Below are 21,750 nucleotides of genomic sequence, written 5' to 3'. Positions count from 1 at the left end.
TTTCGAAATTACATATAATTATTAAATATATTTTTATATATTTAGTGTTACATATAAATATATTTTATTTGTTAAATATAAAAATATATTTAGTAATTGAAATATAATTTCAACACGTCAATAAATTTTTCAAGAATTTTGTTTACAAGATTTTAATCGCTTTTATTGAAATTATACAGTACATTTTTTTTTAAACATTTATCTTTGTTTTATTAGGAGATATCTGATACCAAAATACCCATCGAACGTTTATATCTTATAAGAACATTTTGAGCTTCGTAAATTGAATTCCGCGTAATGCTACTTAGGCGAGGTTGAGGAGATCTAAATGAAGTCCGCGAAACTCTTGGTCGTAAAGGCTCTCGCTATCTCGTTAACCAGCTCCATGTACACGACAGGATTGACGTTCTGCGCGAGTTGATGCAACAGAAACCAATCACCGAAATGGAATACTCGTACGATGCGCTCGGCCTTTAATTTTTCGAGCCTGCGAACTGTACCTCGTAAAAGATATATTCTCGCCCAAGGTTGAGAGAAAATTACGATCCTGCGAAAAGGATCATATCAATCACATATATGTACAACGATATCTATAATTTTTATTAACAATTTTATAACATTTTGTAACTTTTTTTTTTTAATATAATGCGCAATAGTCAATACTTAATTGTGACATCAAGAAAATTAGAAAATTGATGGATAAAAAAAGCAATATCTTGGTAAAATAAATTTTACAAATTATTCGCGTATATCTTTGATATCGTAATCAGAATTACCGCGACGCGTAGACATTGAATAAAAACTCATGTACCTATAAATTACCGCCAGGCAACCGACACTCGCGAGAAAGACCAGCCAGAACCAGAGAACGACGAAGATCTTTTCGTTCACCACGTTTAGCGGAAGTACGCACAGAGCGTCGTGAGTTTGCACGGAACCCGCGGGCCCGAATGTGTGAATCGTGCACTTGGTCACCTTCGGAAACAATCTCGCCATGGGGTCGATCCTGTCGTAAGGTTTTTCCTCCGCGAGAAATGCGCTTACCAGGGGCCCGTACCGCCTAAACTGTCCCTCCAGAAATATATCCAACAGATATATCTGTCCTATCTATCGATGAAAAGTTTTTATCGAGAGATTTCGTTAACTTCGCGATCTGCGTCTGGTTTTTTCTTTTTTTTTTTTAATAACCGTAAGAGTCGATAATGTCGCCAAATCTTAAGACGATTAAGTGAATTTGTCGATTTTTGTACTTACGAAATCATAAAAAAAGTTAAGTGATCGTATTTTATACGTTAAGGGTCCTCGAGTTGTATTTCCGCGCAATATATCGAGCTCGTTTCGAAGCAAAGTTTCGATCGCGTTTCGTTTAGCCCGGGCTCATTATCGAACCCAGAAATCAATTATTCACGGTTATTTCCGCGCAATTTCCTCGCTTCTGACGTCATAATCCCGGTTGGCCGATCGAGGATCCCTTAAGTACCTTCGCGGAAACTCTTCCATTTCTAAAACCGGAGGGGAATTATACTTACCGAATTTAAGAAGTTCAAGAGCTCGCACACGAAGAAGCGCATGGCGTAGAAGTTGTGATCGTGCAGATTCGTCTTGGTGAAATACTCGACGAGCTGCTGCTTCCTCTCCTCGGTCCAGACGTCTCTCAAGAAGGGAGACGCGAGATCACGCGAGAGAAGGCCTATGGTGTCTCTCTCCCAGATGCCCCATAACGCGCGCGGCACGTAAAAAAAGATGGCTTGTAAGCCAAGAACGAAGCAGACCTAACGAACGTCGTTGCATTCCTTTATTTCTCATTTTCTTTCAATTAAACACACTTTATGCCTCTGCTCATCTTGATCTCTCTGAAAGCGAACTTTCAGCAGAGACATAAAAAAATATCGCGTGTAACAAATTTAAGATTAAAATAAGAAAAGAAATGACGATGGAAAAATATTTGAGACGTAGACGAGTATTGGACAAAAATCGCAAAAATTATTCTACTATTTTCGAAATATTTATATTTGACATATCTTTCTATATTCCGTGGACCTAAGAATCTTACGGGGAACCTCTTCTGCGCGTTCCTCTCCGCGTTATCCGCGATGTGAATCGCGCGATATAGAGCGGCGTAGGATAACGGTCGGATCTGCGATCTCTATTTCCATTTCCTCGCACCGCCTTCCAACGTCCTTTCCGGACGTTTTCCTTTACATTCACGCGTTCACGTTTCAGATTTCATTCACGCTCGCGCAATACGTCTGCATGCGCCGGTGAGCCGAGAGCGACCTGACCATCGGAACGAAGTGCAGCCGTTATCATGCATCTCGCGTACGTGAACGCGCTGGTAGAGTTGTGTATGTACATTCCATACGAAAACTTATGCGATCGACCAATTCCGTCGCACACACACGCGCGCGAATGCGTTCTCCCTCCCTGTCCCGCTCGCATTCAATTTTTCAGAGTGCCCCATCGAAAAACAATTTAGGGATACCTTTGACGAATTCCGAGTCGATCTTTCCCCGGCGAGAATTTCTCAGAGAAGTCTAACGCGGAGGCGGAAGTCTCTCGGGGAGAACTTTTATATCGAGCATAAAAATTCTTGAGCTTTTGGCCTTGAGAGGTGCGAGTCAATAAAGAAACTTTGTGTTTCAGGTGAGTTCATAACTTAATTTTAGCGATGATTTGATTTGCGAGGTTCGCGGGAAAAATGCAATTTATAAAAAAAATTTCGTAACGAGATCAAACGTTTGAATCGCGGCGAATGTACAACGACGAATCTAACGCCGATAATTGATCAAAGCGTTACAAACTACGTATCTTGCGCGATATATAGTTTAATAAATGTGTTTTCCGTCTCCTCTATCAACGGATTATTCATGGATAATTTGTCCACATCGATTGTCTCCTCATCCATATCGTGAACGTTCTAAATTCAGCTGACCCATTGATAATATCGATGATGACGGGCTTCGTCACCTGGAAGCGCCTGTCCTACACCAGCACTCGCTACACCCCGTCCAGGAGTACCTTTCAGGTGTCGGGATACCGTGAACGTGCTGTAGATCCAGCAATACGCGTTTACGGGTTCTCTGTCTGCCAGTAAGATATCAATTATAGTCGATTATTAGTAGCAAACAACTTGCGCGCCCGCGCAATAATCGAATAATCGAATAATCAGAATGCGGAAGAATGCGAAAGAACTCTTTATGAAATTTAGGAAGGACTTTGAAAAATGCAATTTATTATTACGATTTATTCTCTGCGACTCTGTGTGAAATTTCGAGGCTAAAATTCGTACCGATGGACGCATCGGTCATGCAAGAAATCGGTTCGCCGATGTACTGCTTGGCAGTTACGAGGATCGTGCAAACGAGCAGCAGGAGAACGGTGACGCGCGAGTGCAGCCTGAAGACGACATTGTCGACGCGAACGGATTCTTCCTGCAGGAGGCATTTAATAGGTGCGAAGAGGTCCAGCATGGTTATCGCGTGTTCTTTTGTCTGTCTCGGGCATCGAAACAAAGCACAATAGAGAAAATTCCAGGGCGCATTGCGAAAGAAAGCGCTCGCAGCGTCCCGAGCGTCCGTCGCTCGTTCGCTCTAAATTCGTCAAGGAATTTATCGCGCGGGACCGGACGGACGAGAGACAAGCTTTTCGCGACTGTGTGCGCGCAAATGACGCTTAAATCGATACGCGAGGAAATGACGTAAATGAAACGGAAAATGAAACGAAACGTAAATCGAATTATGCGTCGCGTCGCGTCGCGTCGCGTCGCGTCGCGGCGGAATTTCGTAAGACGGAGGATCGTGTCGAAATTCGAAATTACGAACGACGCGCTAAAACGACGGGCGACGACAAATTATGCGTAAATCATCGACGAGAATGAAGGTGCCGAAAACTGCATTCGCCTAATTGGTCCGCGCTTAACCAACGAGCAGACTCGTAAATCTTGAACGTAGCTCCTTCTCTCTCTCTCTCTCTCTCTCTCTCTCTCTCTCTCTCTCTGTAATTTTGGTTCTCGGCAACGATCCTTCTCGCTTTTAATTTATCGCCGCGCCGCACAAATCGCAGAATCCGGAGATTCTGAGATTTTCCGAAAGGGTCCAGCGTCAAGTGCATTTGAAGAAAGCCACCTCTTTCCTCGACTTCAAGGATGCTCTTTATTAGTAAAAAATATAGTAATCATGATAATTGTTATTATCGCAATTACATGTCGTAGTAAGATAATCGTTATACCGTCGATTAAAGATAGCTGCGCTCGTTAATAATGCGCTTAATACCGCATCGCTCGGTCGTGTGCGTGTCGTGTGTGAATCCGTGTGGGTGTACGTATCCGCTATTGAGATTGTCGCTAAACCTACATAAATGTTTATATACAAACATCATTCCTAGAGCGCGGCAACCCCCGGAGGAGGGGAGGCGGCGAACCAAGTTTCCGTGTCTGTTTTCTTGCTCTAATTATAATAGCCCTCCTGGATGAGGGCCAACCAACGAGTATCAGATTAACGGGTTCTGCGATAGTCGGCACGATCTCGCCGACGCCTTACTTTACTCTCGCTTATTAAATTTTATTTAATTATTTCTCTCTCTTTCACCTAGCGTACCGGTTTACTTTTACTTCTAAAAAGCGATCGGTTTTTACAAACCTCCTTCTAACTCCCGCCTTATTATATACAAACTTGTTTGCACTGTCGACAATCACATGCATCATAATAGCTGCATATTTTAGTAGGCACGCTCATTCGGTGTCATAGAGTCCGGACATCTTGCGAATCGGCGAATCGTAGCTCTTCCCACTTCCTATTTCTCCCCTTTTTCTCACTTTTTTTTTCTTTCTCCAATGTTGACACTAGAGCGATATTATATACCTCACAACGGATTCGATATATATGTATATATATCTATATGTTTATTATATTCGATACTGTCGCCGAACCTCAAGATGTTAAATCGACAAGGCGTGTCACGACTCGTCAGAAGCCACACTTTCCGGATGTACTATCGATTTCCGTCGTTACCGCCATTCCCGCTGTATTTTAAGTCAATTTAATTGTATCTTGCTCGCGACGAGTTTCTCTCGAGAGTTCACGAAGCAGGACAACTTTGAGCAACCGCTAAAGACTATATCCCGAAGTCGGAATCTACGACGATCGGCTCGCTGATTTGCATCCGTACGAGCGACACAGGAAATGAGGGTCCACGCTATCTTCCCTCACAATTTTCTAGAGATAGCAATACCCTGTCCTTTGACAAATGAACCGTGTAAAGAAATTTATTATAAAATATATATGATACGATATGACAATTAATTAATTATAAAATACAATATAGAATATACAATATGGAATTATTTAATTATTAATTATCCTAATATTTTTGAAAAACAACATTAGTCGTTTAAAACTTAATCTAACTTAATCTAATCTATCGATTCTTTCCTTCCAATGTTTTGAACTCATTATTGTCGGACTTCGATGCTGATCGTCTCGATAAGATTCTACAAGTGATTAGAGATTAGAGGAGCGAGATAAAAAAAAATACAAAAATGCTTTTGTATGTTGCCAAAGCTATTGTATATACTTATAGGTATCTCGTAGACGTCTTGCTATCGCTAGAAAGAAAGCTATCGTCGCTCGTACAATCAGCGACGAAAATAACCGGATCGCCACAAATTTACGATAGTTCTCGCGAACGACATATGAGAACGATCGAGACGAGGGCTATGTATGAAGTTTCTATGTCTATGGCAGTGTGTGTAGAGAAGACGCGATGACAATACGACGTGTATAACGCGGCAGTGGTAAATACAGCTTTGGTTAGAACTTGATCGTCGCTGTAAGAGGAGGATAATGTATGGACCATTAGTGTTCCGTAAAGAGTGTAAATAGAAGACCGACAGTGTGACGAACGTGGGGTGGGCGATCGGCGTTGACAGACAGTAGTGTAATACTCGAACATCGCGATAGAACAGTAAAGATCCGGAGTCAACTCCTCTCTCGCAATTAATGAGCAAACTCGACGTGCATTAGACCCGGAAGCATCACGTTGAGAGAATTACTTGTAACGTCGGATCTATCGTTTGGAGTAGCATGGAAAAACACTTGTTTCACCTCGAAGAGTCTCGAGAAAGAGAATGCTTCTCGATCGTTCCTATCGTTCCTCAAACAACACAGAGGTCTTAAATGCGAGTGCATTAACGGTCTCGACCGATTAAATAAGCTTGCCTTAGGGATTCGCTCTACTCCTCTCTGCATTATTTTATCCTTGTGATATAGTCGGAAAAAAAATTTATTTAATCGAAATTAGCAACGTCGAGCGACGTTAATGCAGTCGGCTCAATAACGTCTCTCTGACAATGAGCGACGTTTGAAAAATTAGAACGCCGTGCAAACGTATCTCTTTTTCTCTTTCTCTCTCTCTCTCTCTCTCTCTCTCTCTCTCTCTCTCTCATCGTATTCACAGCCATTCCATTCCAGAAATAATAATTTCTTATTTTATACACCTATGCATGTATCCGAACATGCGTACGGATATAAAAAAGAATGTCAATTTCCTCGATGAAACGGCTGTGAATTCGACTCTTAAACCTCTGTGTTCTCCGAGATCGTGCGTGTGTATACCCGCAGAGGCACGATCGCGTTTCCTAATAGGGCACGTGTATGTCCCTGGAGCGCGATCGTCTTCTGCAAAGCCTGCACATAGCGATAAAGCACGCCAAACCCAAGAGAATGGCAAGACCAGCGCCCAAGCCGGCGCCAGCCCAGCCAGCGGGTCCGACGAAACCGCCGCCGTTACCGTTGACGGGACCACCACACGTCTCCACCGACTCGTCGTCTGGTTCGTAGAAGGTGCCATTCAGGATATTCGGCAGGGGTAAGCTGCGACTGGGACAGTTCACCACGCCATTGCACACCAATCTCAAGGGAATGCATCCCGCGTCGCCCGGACACTGGAAGCCGCAGTCCTCTAATTTGCCGGTGTTGAGAGCCCCGGATCCGTCCCTCGGTAGATGAAAGAGCTCGGTCCAGGCGATCTTGAAGGCCGCCCGGGCCGGCGCCATGGAGCCGGTAAACTGTATAATCACAGCGGGCGATTCTTCGATCACGTCGCCCGAAGCCTGACGTTCTATCGGTGGTGTTATGAGCGCCGCCGAAATGATTGGCATCTCCCTCACGTAGCTGACGTTCTCACCGCATATACCGAGATACGGTTCAGTCATGCCTGGCAGGAAGATCTCAAGTTTGCCATCCTCGCAGGAGCGCGATGCGAACTTGATCTTGTCGAAGTGCAACCAGAGATCGCGCTCGCGGTTCACCCGTAATTCCCAAATACACTTGATGGACCTGGGCGGCGTGACGTATCCCAGTGCCTCGTAATGCGGAAACTCAATCTCGCCGTCGGTGGCAGGTGGCAGAAGCGACGGCCCGCACAAAGGACTGTGCACGAACTCGTATCTCGCCTCGAAGAGCGGTGCGGGCCACTTGAAGTAGCTCGATGCCGCGTGCGCACCATCCACCAGCAACTTCAAATCCAATCGTTCACCGCGAGAGACGATCCTGCGAACGGGCGGTCGCGATCCCGCCGCCGGCGAAACCGTGGGTGCCGGAGTGCCGTTGTTATTGGATCGACAGAGGCAGTGGGGCTTGACACCATCCGGATTAGGCTCCCGGATGATCACCCGATCCACCCGACTGTCCCAGCAATGGCCGCATTGAGCGTATGGGTGCTCCTTGAAATTGATCGACTCTACCACGAGGATCACGCGCGCAAACAACCGCTTATCCGTGACGAAGCTATAGGTGCAGGACAGATCAGCGGGCGGATCACCCGGTCGTTTGTAAACCAAGGTGTTCAGTGGCGAGCGTAAACGGCCCGAGCGCGTCTTCCACGAGGCAAAGACTTCGTCGCACTCGGTACCGGGCGTGGGCTCGCCGAATCTCGTCGCGTTGAAAAAGTCGTAGTGCGCCCAGTAGTAGAGCGAGCTGCCCGAGTAACTGCCGGTTTTGCTTTCGAATCGCACGAATAGAGCGTTCGACGTCGAGACGAAATCGTGCTTCTCCATCGGTTTGCTGAAAGTATCGCAAAAGGTCTTGATAATCCGTGCGTCGTCCGGCCAATCGGAGTCGTAGAGCGTCAGACTCTCGCCGCAGTCTCCGTCGTAAGGCTGGATCGGCGACTCGATACGGTTCACTCGAAAGCTGGGAAAATAGAGGCGCGCGATCTCGCCGGGTCGTCCACGTAGCAGATAGGTGCAGCTGGTGTGCGGTGGATACCAGTGTGCGACCGACAGAAAGATGCCCTCGTTACCAGTCACGAGAGACTCGCTGTTCAACAACCAGTCACAGCTGCCGTTTTTCACGCCCGCGGTTTCCACGTGACCGGGCCAGTTGCCCACGTTGAAGTGGAAGCCAGTGTTGAGCAACGGTCCGGCCGGCGACGATACGAATTCTACATAGAGATCCTCGCTGGTACCAATGATACTGTACGGAAATTTGCCCATGCCGCAGAAGGTACCGATTACCGGGCTGCTCTCGTTCTTACCGTCGTACACGCGTATGTAATCGTACGGGCAGTGCTCCGAGCCAGAACTGATCGGCCGCATCGGGCACGTCATGATGTTCTCGCATCGTTGACCGTCAATGTTGAACTCCTCGTTCTCGATGTAGAGCTTGATGAAGGGCAGCCGGGTGTTGAGACGATACTTGCAGTGCAACGCGCGCGGATAAATGCCCGGATAAGCCGGGCTCTGCACGTAACACGTCTGCAGCCGGCAGTCCTTGAAGACACGCTCGCAGTAGCTGCCCGGCACAACCTCGCCGCGCCGATTCGGATAAAGCTCCGGATGCTGGCCGTATCTGAGGTACACTTCGAATTGCGGCTCCGCGCGCGAATCGAAACTGAAGTACGTCTGATCGGTGAAGTTGTCCGCGTGGAAGATCACCCGCACGAAGCTGGTCTCACTGATGAAGGTCTGCGGCTGTTCGGACTCGCCGCAGTAGACGCCCGGGTCCTTGCGATTGCTCACCTCGGTCTTCGTGTTGCCGTCTACGATCTGAAACAACACGGCGGGGAACGCGCGTTGGATGTATATAACGTTTGGAACGATCAATGTCGCGTCTCGCATCGGAAATCGAGAGGTTTAATCCAGTTTAACGGCCGATATATATCCGATCTCTCATGACAAAATATTTATCAGGCGTAAAATGTGATTAGATAGTAATCATGTCCCAAAAGGTACATAATCGGTGAAATCTAATTTTATCTATATATGCATACCATTACTCTATCATTAAAATTCTTTACATATATTGTGTAATAATCAGGTTGAATACAAAATGATCCTTTGCCATCTTCCATATTTTACGCACGTTTCAAGCAACGAACAATCCTATAAAAGTTAAGTATATTGAAAACATTCATATGAGAAACGCGATAATTTAATAAAGGGGCGCATAGACGTAATAACTGATCTGCAATAAGTTTACACGAAGACGATAAGAACTTATATGTGCGGAGGCGATAGTCATTCAAATGGAAAATAATAATAGTTCAGTAAAGATACAGTGGTTTCGCCAACGTGTCCCGCTTCTCGAATCTTATGATCTCGTGCGGAGGGAAATGTACCCAAAGTGACTACTATTGACTTTTCATCCTTTTTTACCGGTGTAAATTTGAAAGTCGCGAGAGAAACCGAGGGAAAATACAGGGGAGAATAGAGAGCACGGTGAACCGAAAGGCAGAAAGAGAGAGAGAGAGAGAAAGGAGAGGAGAAGAGAGAGGTTTACAGCGTCACAAAGATCAATACCTGATACCGAAGTAACTGAGAGAGGTGGCAGCAGGACGAGTGCGCCCGCGCGCGCTCGTTCACTCGCTCGCTCACTCGCTCGTTCGCTCATTCGTTCGAAAGAGGAACCGGCAGAGGGAAACGGGGAGAAATGTGAGGGAATCACTTATCACGGTCGTCTTTTATATGGGAACGTTCTAATTCGCGACATTGATACGATCGCGCTTGTCCCTTCAGTCCCTTCGTCCGTTCCGATGGACGAAACTATTTAAATTCAGAGATACGCCTGCCGCCAATAATTCGCGATTAAGAACGAAAGATCAGGCCGCCGTCCTATTCTTATAACGGCTGCAGCGTAAACAAACCGCAAATTATTATCTCGTCGATAACGCCACGAACGTGCGTTCGATTCGTCACGGGGAATTATAGAGCTTATCGAAATACGAGAGCGATACATTATCCGCTGATCCTTATTTTAAACAAGCTAAGTCGGAGATTTCGATCAAATGTAGATTCGATTCGATTAATTTAATTTAGCAAAGCTCGACAGCCGCCTATTAATTAATATAGTAAATTAAATTAGAGCTCGATGGTTTTATCTGTCCGGATGAAAGGTATTGTGTTTACAGAGCCTATTTTTACCATTTCGCCGCGGGGAATTCCTCGAAAGTGCGGAGTCTGACTCGTCTAGGCGTAAAATAGACTCTGAATGCATCGTTGCGCGCGAGGCGAGGCGAATCCGATAATGATATATCAGGCGCAGTTTACATCCGGCGCAACTGTGTGTTTCTGTTTCTTTTTTTTTCGCAAAACGCATAGCTTACGAATATGAAATGCGCGCATTCCCATCGTACAATGCGGGCACGATACTGCACCACGTGTTCAGTGGTCCGCGACGCGGATTCAAAGAGAGATACACGAGCGAGGCCAGCGGCATCCCTTCGTCATTTCCCTTCCTCGTCCTGCCCCGCGGGCCCGGCTTCGATATCCAACTCGAATCGAAAGAATAATCGAGGAACGCTATTGTCGAACCGAAATTAAATTCCAGCGCCCGATTAATTGGCCGGATTCTCCCTATTCAATTAATAGGTGAGCGCGAAACGAGGGATGGCGGCGCGGCGACTCGGCGAGATGGATTCGGCCGTGCCGTTTGGACGCGCAAACCTGGAATTAGGACCGCTGTCTCTCTCACCCAACCTTCCTCTTCCTCCGGAACGACACAGATTTACACATATGCACACGTACACATACGTACGCAAAGCGCTTACCTGCAGATAACCGCCACTGCAGGTGGTGGCGTTCTCCAGCACTCCGACCTTAAACTTCTTGAAGCGCACCCGCAGAATCCAGTCCCGGGGTGTTCCGCGAAAGGCACGGAAACGGTACCAGCACGAGAGGGGCTTACCCCAATTCGCTGGGGTCACCGCCGGGCTCGACACATCTTCGTAAATGTCCACTGTCTTGTTGCAGTGGCCTCGGTCCGCTGAAATAAAGACGGTTAGAACGAGGAAGAAGGAAGAGGGAAATGTCCGGTATGCCCTCTTCTTCATCTTCTCGTTCGTATTCTCAATCTCAATTATTAATTATTAATTACGCTGATGAAAAACACGATTCTAATAAACGGTCAATATTATAGTAACAAGTAAATATTACTAGTTACGTTAATAAAAACTAATAATTTTAATTAGCAACAAGAAATTTATTAATAATAAAAAAGTTACGTAATTAGAAAGTGTGCGGAATATCTGAAAATAGTCTCAGAGTGAGAGAAAATCAGCTTCATAGGAAAATACTTTCTTAATTAATTTCACATAGATTTTGCTTTACGGAAAATGAAAAAGATGCGATGTTAAATGACGGCCGCGACGTTCTCGCTAAGAAAATATTGGTTTCGAAAAATCGACTTGTCGGAGAACCTCTTATTGAATTTACCGTCGCGAAAATACGGGACGTCCCGTGGATGTACGCTGTATTAGAACAACGGTATTTTTCGTTGACCCGGTTGATCGGATGGAACGAAGGTTGGTCGGGGAACGATGAAGGAATGGGGTACGATGGGGTACGACGAGCGGAGAGAACGGGCGGAGGGTAAGGAACGCGCGACAACACGCGACACAAGTTTCGGCCGCGTAATCGATATTCGACCCGCTTGCCAGATACCTTTTATAAAGCGGCACCCTCGCATTATGGCCGGGCCGCCTCTCGTTCGTAAATCACCTTTCCACGGGATATCAAAATCCTCCCTCGGGTAGGTTCGCACTCGCCAGAATATCCAGGCCAAGTAAATCTCTTTAATGCGATGGTTAAGATCGAGGCCCACGCGCGTCTCGACTGTTACACCGATAATTCGGCCAGTTAGGCGCGCAACGGGGTTGCGGTAATAATTGTTAACAGCTCTCGGGATAAGTAAGCAACTTCCGGAATTAGCATTCTCATTTTAATGGTTTACCGCGCATCATCGGAATCGGATGCATACAGGTCCAAGTTTTTCAAGAAAAGTCAGCGGCAAGGAGAGAGAGAAGGAGGGAGGGAGTTGTAATATCGCATTCGTCTTAAACAAGATTTATCTGCCAGTTGTAACGAAATTTTATCCGCTGGATTAAATTAGAAATTGAAAGTTACACGACATTCCGCTTCACGACATTCCGCTTCGACGTTATAAATGATACGGAAAGATCGTAGAGTTGGAAAAATCGCGATACGAAGATAAACACGACATTGGAAAGTCTTTTCTCATTTTATTACCGATTCTTCTTTCTTTTTCAGTCTTCAGTCATCTGGCTCGAATCGCACGACTCTTATCAAATCGTTAAAAGAGGTAAGTATCGATTAGATAAGTAGCGTAAGATTGCGGAAAAGTGGTCGGAACGATCGCGGTGTCGGCGAATTCCATATGCCGGCGAATAAATACGGGGATCGTTCTCGCGTGTCGCTGGCCTGGAAATTTGAACTCTCTCGCCGGAATTATACCCCTTCCCCTCCCCCGCCACCCCTCGGATTAGACTTACCTCTGCGAATGGCAGCGGGACTGGGGGTGGCCAGAAGCAGGAGGAATATGGCGAAAAATCCCCAGCCCCAGCTACCGAGGAGTACCGGCACAGGCATTCGAGGCATTCCCGGGACAAGTGCCGAGGCTGTCAAAATACCTCCGCTTTCTCTCCTCTTATCTCCATTTGCCTCTCCCGTCGAGAACTACCTGTGCACACGCGTATATAAAAAAAAAAATACACGTAACAACACACATACGCTTCTACTCGTATATATATATATATATATATATATATAATGTCACTGATCCGTCCTCCCGCGTGTGCATTGAAAAAAATATTGAACGCCGTCGTGCATCCGCAAAGTCCTTGGAAAAAACGGTACGCATAATTTTGGGCACAGGGAGAATTTCCCGTGTCTCTTTTTCAATGGTCGCGAAATACGCATAATTCGTAAATTCTTTTCTCTATTTCAACGGTAATCAATTCTTCATAAAAAATTTGTGACTCGTTCGCTGAAAGAAACAGCTGGAAAATACTAAAGCACGGGTTTCAAGAAGAAACTTCCCATTTTCTTTTACGCGCAATTACTAGTTTATTCGCTCTATTCGGGAGCGCGATGTCTCTATAACGTTAGCTACTTGATGGGATGCAAGCGCTAGTGCGGGTATCGCGTTATCATTTCCCCAAAGGACAATAAGGGACACCGCATGGTTTGCCAGATGGGTCGAGCATATGCCGGAAGGGCCTCGTTCGGACGTCCATGTCGTGAGAGTGGGGTGATAATTGGTTAAATCCGCGTTGACTCGGCTATCGACAACAGTACTTCACCTCCGGAATTTTCTCCCCCGTTCCCTCCCTCTTCATTCATCGTCGCTTTCCTCCCTTTGTCCCGCGCATTCTCGCGTCGCATTCATTGTCTCTCTTGAGAATTTAGTATTTTTTTTTTCTTTTCCCCACGCGATCTTCAGCGATTCAGATCGTTCAGCACGAGATATATCCAGAGATATTTAAAGATTCAGAGACATCCGGAATACGAATCGCGGAAGTTCGAGGTTCCAAAATCACGAACGGCCAAGGTCGCCAAAGTGTTTTTTTTTTATTCTTTTTTTTTCCCCGACAAACTCGCCCGTCGTCTCCGTCGGGTCGTTCGTAGAACCGATGCACTCGCGGATTTTCAGATTCTGTCGGCGTGCGCGAATCGAATAAAGGCAGGCGCGTGCCGAAAATGTCGAGTGAACTGAGCTTGGAGCGGTTAGCGCATCAGCAATTTAGATCGCCCGTTGATTACGTGCGTGCATAGGGGATGCGTTGAGCGGGTGTGCGCGTTTTGCAAAACAAGCAAAGAGGCACGGGAGGAAACTGGATCGACGATTTCGCGGGTCGTCGAGCGATTGTTTTTTCCCGATTTACCGATATTTCGTCAACGACCGTGATTATTTCGTATTACCATCTCCACGTCGAAAACGCGTGTTTCGACGAAAGCGCGAAATGCATACGCAACGAGGACACGATTTTCGCAATGACAATTTGATCGCAAATGCACCGATAAAGTTCAATAAAGATTCGGGAATTTTTACTCTTTTCTACGTTACAGGCATTAGGGAACGAAAGGGAGGACAAAAATTTGCTTAATCGAATATTTATTTGATCAAAACAACAAGTTTTTGCTTTTATCGAAACGAGCTTTGTGAGTTTCAGGATCCAAATAAGAAGACAGTGCAATTCTCTCAGAGATATTTTATATTATATAAATCGCTAGAAAAAACTGAGAATAAATAATAAAAAAAATGATGTTTTCGAGCAAAGAACTGAGGATAATTGAACTCTACTGTATCGTTGACAATGGATGAGCATGCACAGTGGTCCATCCCACGCACCTTTACCATAACACCCTCATGCTCTCTGATTACTCCGATTTCTCCGACGATCTTCGGAGAGCTATAGTTCTCGCTGCCGATCGAAATCACCGACGCGATATCGTCCACGCGGGTCCCTTCGAGTATCTCATCTTCTCTCTCATCAGGACGAACGTCTCTTTGCGTAGGAATTTATATCATCATCATCGTCCTTGGCGTATCGACCACAACGTCGCCTGGCACAGTTTCCCTCGCGATTCTTAACCGCGCACTGACGCACATAGAGGTCTGAAGGACGCTGCTTCGAGGATGCTGCTCGGAATTGAATCTCGTGGTGGACCACCACCGGCGGCGGCGGTGGTGGTGGTGGTGGTTTTCAGTTCCCAACGAGCACTGCCGCCGCTGCTGAAAGCAGCGCGTAGATCATCAACGCGTCATGTCGCGGAGAGTAGAATCGAGACTCGGGGATAAAGAGCGGAGAGAGAAAGTGACAAAAAGATAAGCAGAGAGAGAGAGAGAGAGAGAGAGAGAGAAAGAAAGAAAGATGAAAAGAGTCTGCGAAAGGGGAAAGGAGAGACCGCGGGGAAGAAGAAGAAGAAGAAGAAGAAGAGGAGGAGGAGGGAACGAGACGAGGGAACGAGAGGCCACAGTACGAGAAAAAGCACTGCTCCGGCGTGCCAGTTGGAAAGCCAGGCTGCGAGTCGACTGCTGGCACGAAAACTCGGAACGTGCGGCTGGCTTAACCGCCGTCCGCCGATCGGAGCTGCGGCGGGTCGAAGCTTGCGCAAGCTCTCTGGCGTTCTCTTTCCCGCTGTCTTTCTCCCACGACGTCGGCATGGCGGAACGCGCTCTCCCGTTCTCTACCCTCCACTCCCGTTCTCTCCGATCCCTCTGTGTGCCCCGTTTCGCAGTTCCGCTCCCCTTCCGTTTACGATGACTTTCATTGAACTGCTCGTCGTCTCCCCCTGTCTCCCCCCCTCCTCTCGCCTGTCTCCCCCTCTCCCTCCCCCTGGTCCCTCCGCCAGGCCTGCCTCCTCCCAACCCTCGACGAGTCGCCCTGTGATGACCTATTGCACCTATTGCCGCTGGCCCTCCGTCCTCTGCCCTCCGTTTATCCTCGACCCTTATTCTACCTTTCTGTTATCGTTTTTTCTCATCTTACTACCTGCGGCCCTCTTGCTTCTTCCTTTTCCTCTTTCTCCTCCTCCTCTTTCTCCCCTTCCCCCTCCCCCCTTCCCCTCGCCCCTCAGGCGGGCCGGCAATCGATAGGCATGTTAACGCGCGTAGCGTGCTTATCGTGCGAATTTAGCGCTTCCGCTTCGTGAACACGCACGCGAACACACGGGCCGCTATTAAAAATAAAAGCCGTTGCACCGCCACTGCCACCGCCACGACGCTGCGACGCGTCGCAATTCACACCTGACGTATCGATTTACGACAAGCGCGCCGGTTATCCTGTGCGCGCGCGAGTTTCAGCCGAACGTCAGGGGGAGAGAGGGAGAGGAATGAGGTGGCTGTTCCTCCGTTTAGCTCGCCTTTACCCGCGAACACGACCGTGTCCGAATTCACCACGTGCGCAACGTCGACGAACTCTCCTCTCCTCTCCTCTCCTCTCCTCTCCTCTCCTCTCTCTCTCTCTCTCTCTCTCTCTCTCTCTATCTATCTATCTATCTATCTATCTATCTATCTATCTATCTATCTATTTTTATCTCTATCTCTCTCTAGCTCGCGGAGTGCAGAAATGTGTCTGCCGCTTGTGTCAATCGACGCGAATAAATTTCGCGCTCGTCCTTCTCTCGACATTGAAATCCGAAAGTCCCTTGATAGCGAGACATATTATTTCTCCCTTCCAAAGAAAGAGGAGAGAGAGAGAGAGAGAGAGAGAGAGAGAGAGAGAGTCTTAAAACCCCCGTCGAACTTGCTCCGAGACAAGGTCGTTCTCGAGAGGGTGGACCCCGAGAATGCGGCGTGTACCGGCAATCCTACATTAATCAGCGTCGAAATAAACTTAACCGAGATATAGCGCGAGGTAGCTGCCATAACTTAAACCGTATTTATGGTCCACCGTTGCGGTTTAGGAGAGGTACACGAATGCAATCCCGAGGCCGCGCGCTAACGTACTTGCACGCACCGTAATTCGGCCGATACCGCTAAGTCGTAGCGGCGAGCGGGATTATCGAGCCCGCGTTATATTATACCCGGGGAACGTAATAAGCCACGGATATAAGGGAAGGTAATTAAGGTCGTATCCGGGCGCGCATAACGTACGAAAAACTGATAATGGAGCGCCTCCGGTCTCGCGGATGCCGGTGGAGCTGAAAGGGAACAATAAGCCTCACGATAATCTGTCCGAAAACCGGAGAGAAGCTTTCTCCTCTTTGCCTCCTCCCCTCCTTCCCACCCGCGCGTACACGGCAACGCTATAGATCGTTACGGTCTAATAAAGTCTGTTAATTGATATCTTTGGATAAATGAAATTACGCAATAATTTTCCGTTAATAAAAGAGTAATCATCGCCATCTCTTCCGTGGTTTCCTGATGACTATTAAATGAACGTGCGTCATTGTAATGTATAATTTTATGGCAATTATTAATTCGATTACATATTGGAAATTTATTACAACGCGCCATTTACGCGGTGGTCTTCTCACTTTCCTCACCTCTATGAATATTTCCATCATTAATTTGTGAAATAAAATCCGCGGATTTACTATACCGCTCGTTAAATTTACTTTACGAGCTCGTTATGCCGCACTCCACGGACGGACGTTTAACGTAAATTTCCTTAAAAATTAATATCGAATGGCATTTACGTATAAAAGCATTAAGCAACACGTCACTCAAAGGCTTTTCGAGATTTCGCCGTTAGAGATCTGTCTGTTACAACAGCATAGCGGATAATGGTTCAGTATTCCGAAGTGATGGCGAGGAATATCTCGCCGCCATCAATTCAGAAAAGGATGGGTTTGTTCGCGCGAGCTCTGGAGCGAATTGATTTTCTAACGCACAGTGTTTCTTTTATTTAAAATATATAACAATATTTCCGAGATAGCTTATAATCGGATATTTTGCTGAAACGTTAAAAGGGATGTAGATACATTTCGAGTAATCGAGTATTTCGTGTCGCTTTTCGCGTCGCTGCGGAAAGGCTCGCGTTTCCGTTGATCTAAAAGCTAACGACATTTCAGTATCGTTAACCGTTGGTATTTTTACCGAACGAAACGTGGCCCGACTTTTCCGACAGCCGCGGAATAATTACGGGGTAATTTGTCGCGGCGGGGAAACAGGGACGGCTCCGTCGTCGTTGTGCTAACCGCAAACCGGCTGTATAATTAAGACCCGATGCCTCGGCGTCGTCTCGTCCGACAACACGAGCGGGGGCGAGGCGGGCGTCATTTACGGGCTGATTAATTGCGCACCAGCCCACCGCGATCGCATCCAGCCGCAATCAGCTGGAACTGTCTACGGGAAGAAAGCGAATTGAGCTGAGACGCGCCGTGAAACGGGAATGATCCGGGATATCCAAGAAACGTCCCGATAATCTTCCTGGCGGAGATTCTCCATATCCGCGGACGCCAGATTGGAGAAATAAAGAATCGAAATCTCTCGCGTGAAATCAAACTCTGTCTCTCACCACGGTCTCCACTGAATTTCGACGTAACGAGTGAACAGTTTCTCTCTCTCTCTCTCTCTCTCTCTCTCCCTCTTTATAGGAAATTTCTCTCGTGAAATTTAACTAAAGCTAACAAGTAATTATGAATGCAGCAGTCGCACAGGTAAATGACCGGTTAAGAGGACTATGGTCGGATAATTCTACCTTTTCGTTAGAGAGAGACATAATTTTTGTCGACTATCTCTTTCATTATTCCCTTCTATTTTGCGTTTATTAAACTTAACGAGCTTATCGGTATATAAAGCACGATAATGAATCTGTCCGAGATATGCTTCAGAGTAAGATCAATAATTTCCGAACATATACCGAACCACGTAAACACAGCCGCCTTTGTTACTAATATACTACGTCGGCCTATATAAGACGCGAAGTGTACTAAATAAGTCTCTCTCTCTCTCTCTCTCTCTCTCTTTCTCTCACTTTTTTCTTTTTTATTATATAATCCTTGATCAATATGAAATCGATCTTTCTTGACTGTCGAAAGTTAACCACTGATGATGATCAACTTATTAGCGACGAAAGAAATTTTTACTTCAATTGAATCATAAAGTTTGAGATTTGATTACACGCGCAGGAACACGATTACCTCGTCGATATTTTTGTTGAGAAAAAAATCCACTTCAAATTGACTAAAGCAACTGCTAACAGGACGTCGGATTTATATGAAGGGGTGGATGGGGGATATAAAAAGAATGTTTTTATTAGAACAGACTAGCCTCAAGCGTCTATTAAAAACTAGCGATCGGATCGATCCCGTTCGACCTCACGGGCGACGCTAAGCAGCAGCAGCAGCAGCAGCGGCAGCAGTAGCAGAGGCAATAGCAGCATCAGTCTCGCGCGGCAGGAGATGCCGTGTCCGAGATATTAATTAGCACGGAGATACCGGGTGTATGCACACGGGTGCGCGATACATATCTACACCCAAGGCTGGCGCGTCTCTGTCTGGCTACACCTGAAAAGCCAGGCCTAAACCTACTCGCCGACGACGCCGAGAAGGTCTCAGCAACGCGATATATTGATTACGTCGTAGGGAGAGAGAGATAGAGAGAGAGAATATGTCGGAGTAAACCCGAGTAACGCGGGGCGCGCCAAGCACGTCGGAATAGAACAGCAGAATTCGTCGAGGTGCGCCGGGATATACGCCGAAATATGCGAATATATCACCCACCCCCTCCCCCCTCCTCTCTCCCCCTCCTTATCGATCGCGCATAATCGTGGAGTTCAGTGCAACAGCGTGCTCTGAGGCGCTTCTTCGCGAAAATCCGAGAGAATTGGATTCAGATTAATCTGCAAATATGTGCGCGGCGCGATCCCATACGCGGCGGTATACATATATCTTTGGCGAGCCAAGTTCCGACTTCAGTACTTGGGTGCTAAATGCAGAGTATGGTAATGGGGAGTCAAGAGGAGCGCGCTGCTCCTCGTGATCGATTTAGACCGCGGTCTCGAGAGAGAGATCGTCGTCGTTGGAGTCTAATCAATTCTTTCTTTAAAAGAATCGCTGTTCCGCCGAACGGATTAAATGAAACAAAGCTCGCGAGTCGTCGACCGTGACGGCGCGGCCGGGGATGTGTGTGTGTGTGTGTGTGTGTGTGTGTGTGTGTGTGCGCGCGCGCGCGTGTGTGCGTGTGTGTGTGTATAGATCCGCAGCACTTCACCGGTGGTAGACGATGAAACGCAGAAAGTGTGTTCCATCGTGACCGCACAGTTTCGGCCGACACAGCGCGAACACGAACACAGGCCTGTTTGCGGCGGGCAGGCTTGTGTTCCCTGGTTAGGTTCGATAATCAGGATGCGGGTAATCAGCCGTCTGCGCGAGAAGTGCGCGAATTGATCTTCGTTCTTCCCCCGGCCGACACGCCGTTCCGCAACATCCTTTTTTCAACACCGACGACAGAAAATATTACGTGACAGCTTCAATTAATTTAGTAAATGCATGCCTATTTTACATATATTATCGTCTGTCCTCATCCCGCTCGTCTCGCCTCGCCTCGCCTCGCTTTCCGAGAAAGACAAAGACAATTTAATTTATATAATCGCGACTTTTGTCGCGATAAGAGCACCCACACTCTCGGAAAACCCCAGAGCGCGAGTCGCCCTTTTGCAGGACAATGGAAAATTACGCTTCGCTGATCCGCGCGACGACGACGCTCGGTCGCGCGCGTGATCTCGTGAAAACTGCAGGTATCGGTCTCGGTGCTCCTTCCGAGGCGTATAATTGCATTAAGCATCTATCTGATCGTCGCGCGGCGGCGGCGTGTATCCCATCTGGAGAGCGACAGGATTTATGCGCGACAAACCAACCCCCGGCTCGCCAGTCGCTGCTTGCGAGGGAAGGAGGGCGACGCACGGGGTGTGCGGTAGCACGCTGGCACGAAAGACGGTGTGGCACGACGCGCGGTGGAGCGCGCGCGTGAGACCCCGCGGGCTGCATTGGATATAATAAATTTCCACTATCGCGAGTTTGCCAACTAATCGGCCGCCTTTACCATTTAATTAAGGGCTACCGCCCGGCTCATCTATTGTCCGTGTCGCGTCAGCTCGGCGTGGCGCGCGTGCCCGCGCCCGCGCTCGCGCGCTTAATTACGCCCGCTGAAAATCAAGAGAAATTTCTTGCGCCCGAATTCACCTGGGGCCTGTTGCCTGAGATACGAAAGAAACACAAGAAAAATTGTTAGAATCCCTTTTCGAATGTTTTCCTTCGTCGAGTCTCGTTACCGTTAGCTCCAAATTGTCGAAACTTTTTAACAAGTATGCCCAAACGCAATTTATAACCATAATATAGCAACCAAATTTTTTTAAAACAACTAATTCAAATTTCCAAGAGTACTATTTATAATATATTTATATATTTACTTAACATATAAAACCGATAAATGTGAAGAACCGTAAAACAGAAGCTCAAAGGAAAAATTTAAGTAGTATATTAATTAGTGAGAGCCAAAGTCTTAATTTCTTAGATATATTTAATTGTCAAATAATTAATAAAAGTTACAATCCCAGTATTAAATTATTTTCAACTTTTTTAATAGTGATTATGAAATGTTCCGCAATATTTGAGATGTTTGAGATACGATGACATACAGTTCAATCGAATCAGGTGTTGACTATTTGACAAATAGATGAATAGATGACTAGTCTATTCTTATAGATTTTTTGTCGCTGAAACCAAATCTGTAAATGAAATTGCTCTATCGCGGTACAGATTCGTTTTCAGTGATTAAAAATCTATAAAAATCACTATTGTGTTATCATTTATAGTTAACAATATATAATGCATTTAAAAAATTTTTCCTCATTTTCAACCAATTCTTATGTATAGTGGAAACATTTCATAAATTATTAAGAAATATTGGAATTTTATTTGTAATTAAAAAATTTTAACTTATTTTTATCTTTTTATATTTTTAAAAATTAATTATAAATTTTTATAACGCAGCTTCTTATGTATATAAA

General features: G+C 46.4%; 2 protein-coding genes across 3 annotated transcripts; both read right to left on the bottom strand.

Moving 5' to 3' along the window:
• Positions 1-120: 120 nt before the first annotated feature.
• LOC105197380 (innexin inx2) lies at positions 121-3,964 on the bottom strand. The gene is made up of 5 exons (XM_011163693.3): positions 3,290-3,964; positions 2,933-3,084; positions 1,530-1,772; positions 812-1,107; positions 121-547 (listed from the first exon to the last, which is right to left on the bottom strand). The coding sequence occupies exons 1-5, from the start codon at positions 3,468-3,470 to the stop codon at positions 325-327; spliced, it is 1,095 nt and encodes a 364-aa protein (XP_011161995.1). The 5' UTR covers positions 3,471-3,964; the 3' UTR covers positions 121-324.
• Positions 3,965-4,137: 173 nt separating this feature from the next.
• On the bottom strand, positions 4,138-15,506 carry LOC105197379 (cubilin). Of its 2 annotated transcripts, XM_026131101.2 has the most exons (5): positions 15,275-15,506; positions 14,643-15,023; positions 12,784-12,967; positions 11,044-11,258; positions 4,138-9,043 (listed from the first exon to the last, which is right to left on the bottom strand). In XM_026131101.2, the coding sequence occupies exons 2-5, from the start codon at positions 14,649-14,651 to the stop codon at positions 6,635-6,637; spliced, it is 2,817 nt and encodes a 938-aa protein (XP_025986886.1). In that variant the 5' UTR covers positions 14,652-15,023; positions 15,275-15,506; the 3' UTR covers positions 4,138-6,634. The 2 variants fall into 2 exon arrangements, with proteins under 2 accessions (XP_025986886.1, XP_025986887.1); XM_026131102.2 differs by having other exon boundaries at positions 4,305-9,043; positions 12,784-12,971; positions 14,643-15,503.
• Positions 15,507-21,750: the final 6,244 nt, after the last annotated feature.

This window comes from Solenopsis invicta, chromosome 2 (assembly GCF_016802725.1).
Source record: "Solenopsis invicta isolate M01_SB chromosome 2, UNIL_Sinv_3.0, whole genome shotgun sequence".
NCBI lineage: Eukaryota > Metazoa > Arthropoda > Insecta > Hymenoptera > Formicidae > Solenopsis > Solenopsis invicta.
The sequence above is the reverse complement of the archived record's forward strand: the minus strand, read 5'-3'. Positions and strand labels throughout refer to the sequence as shown.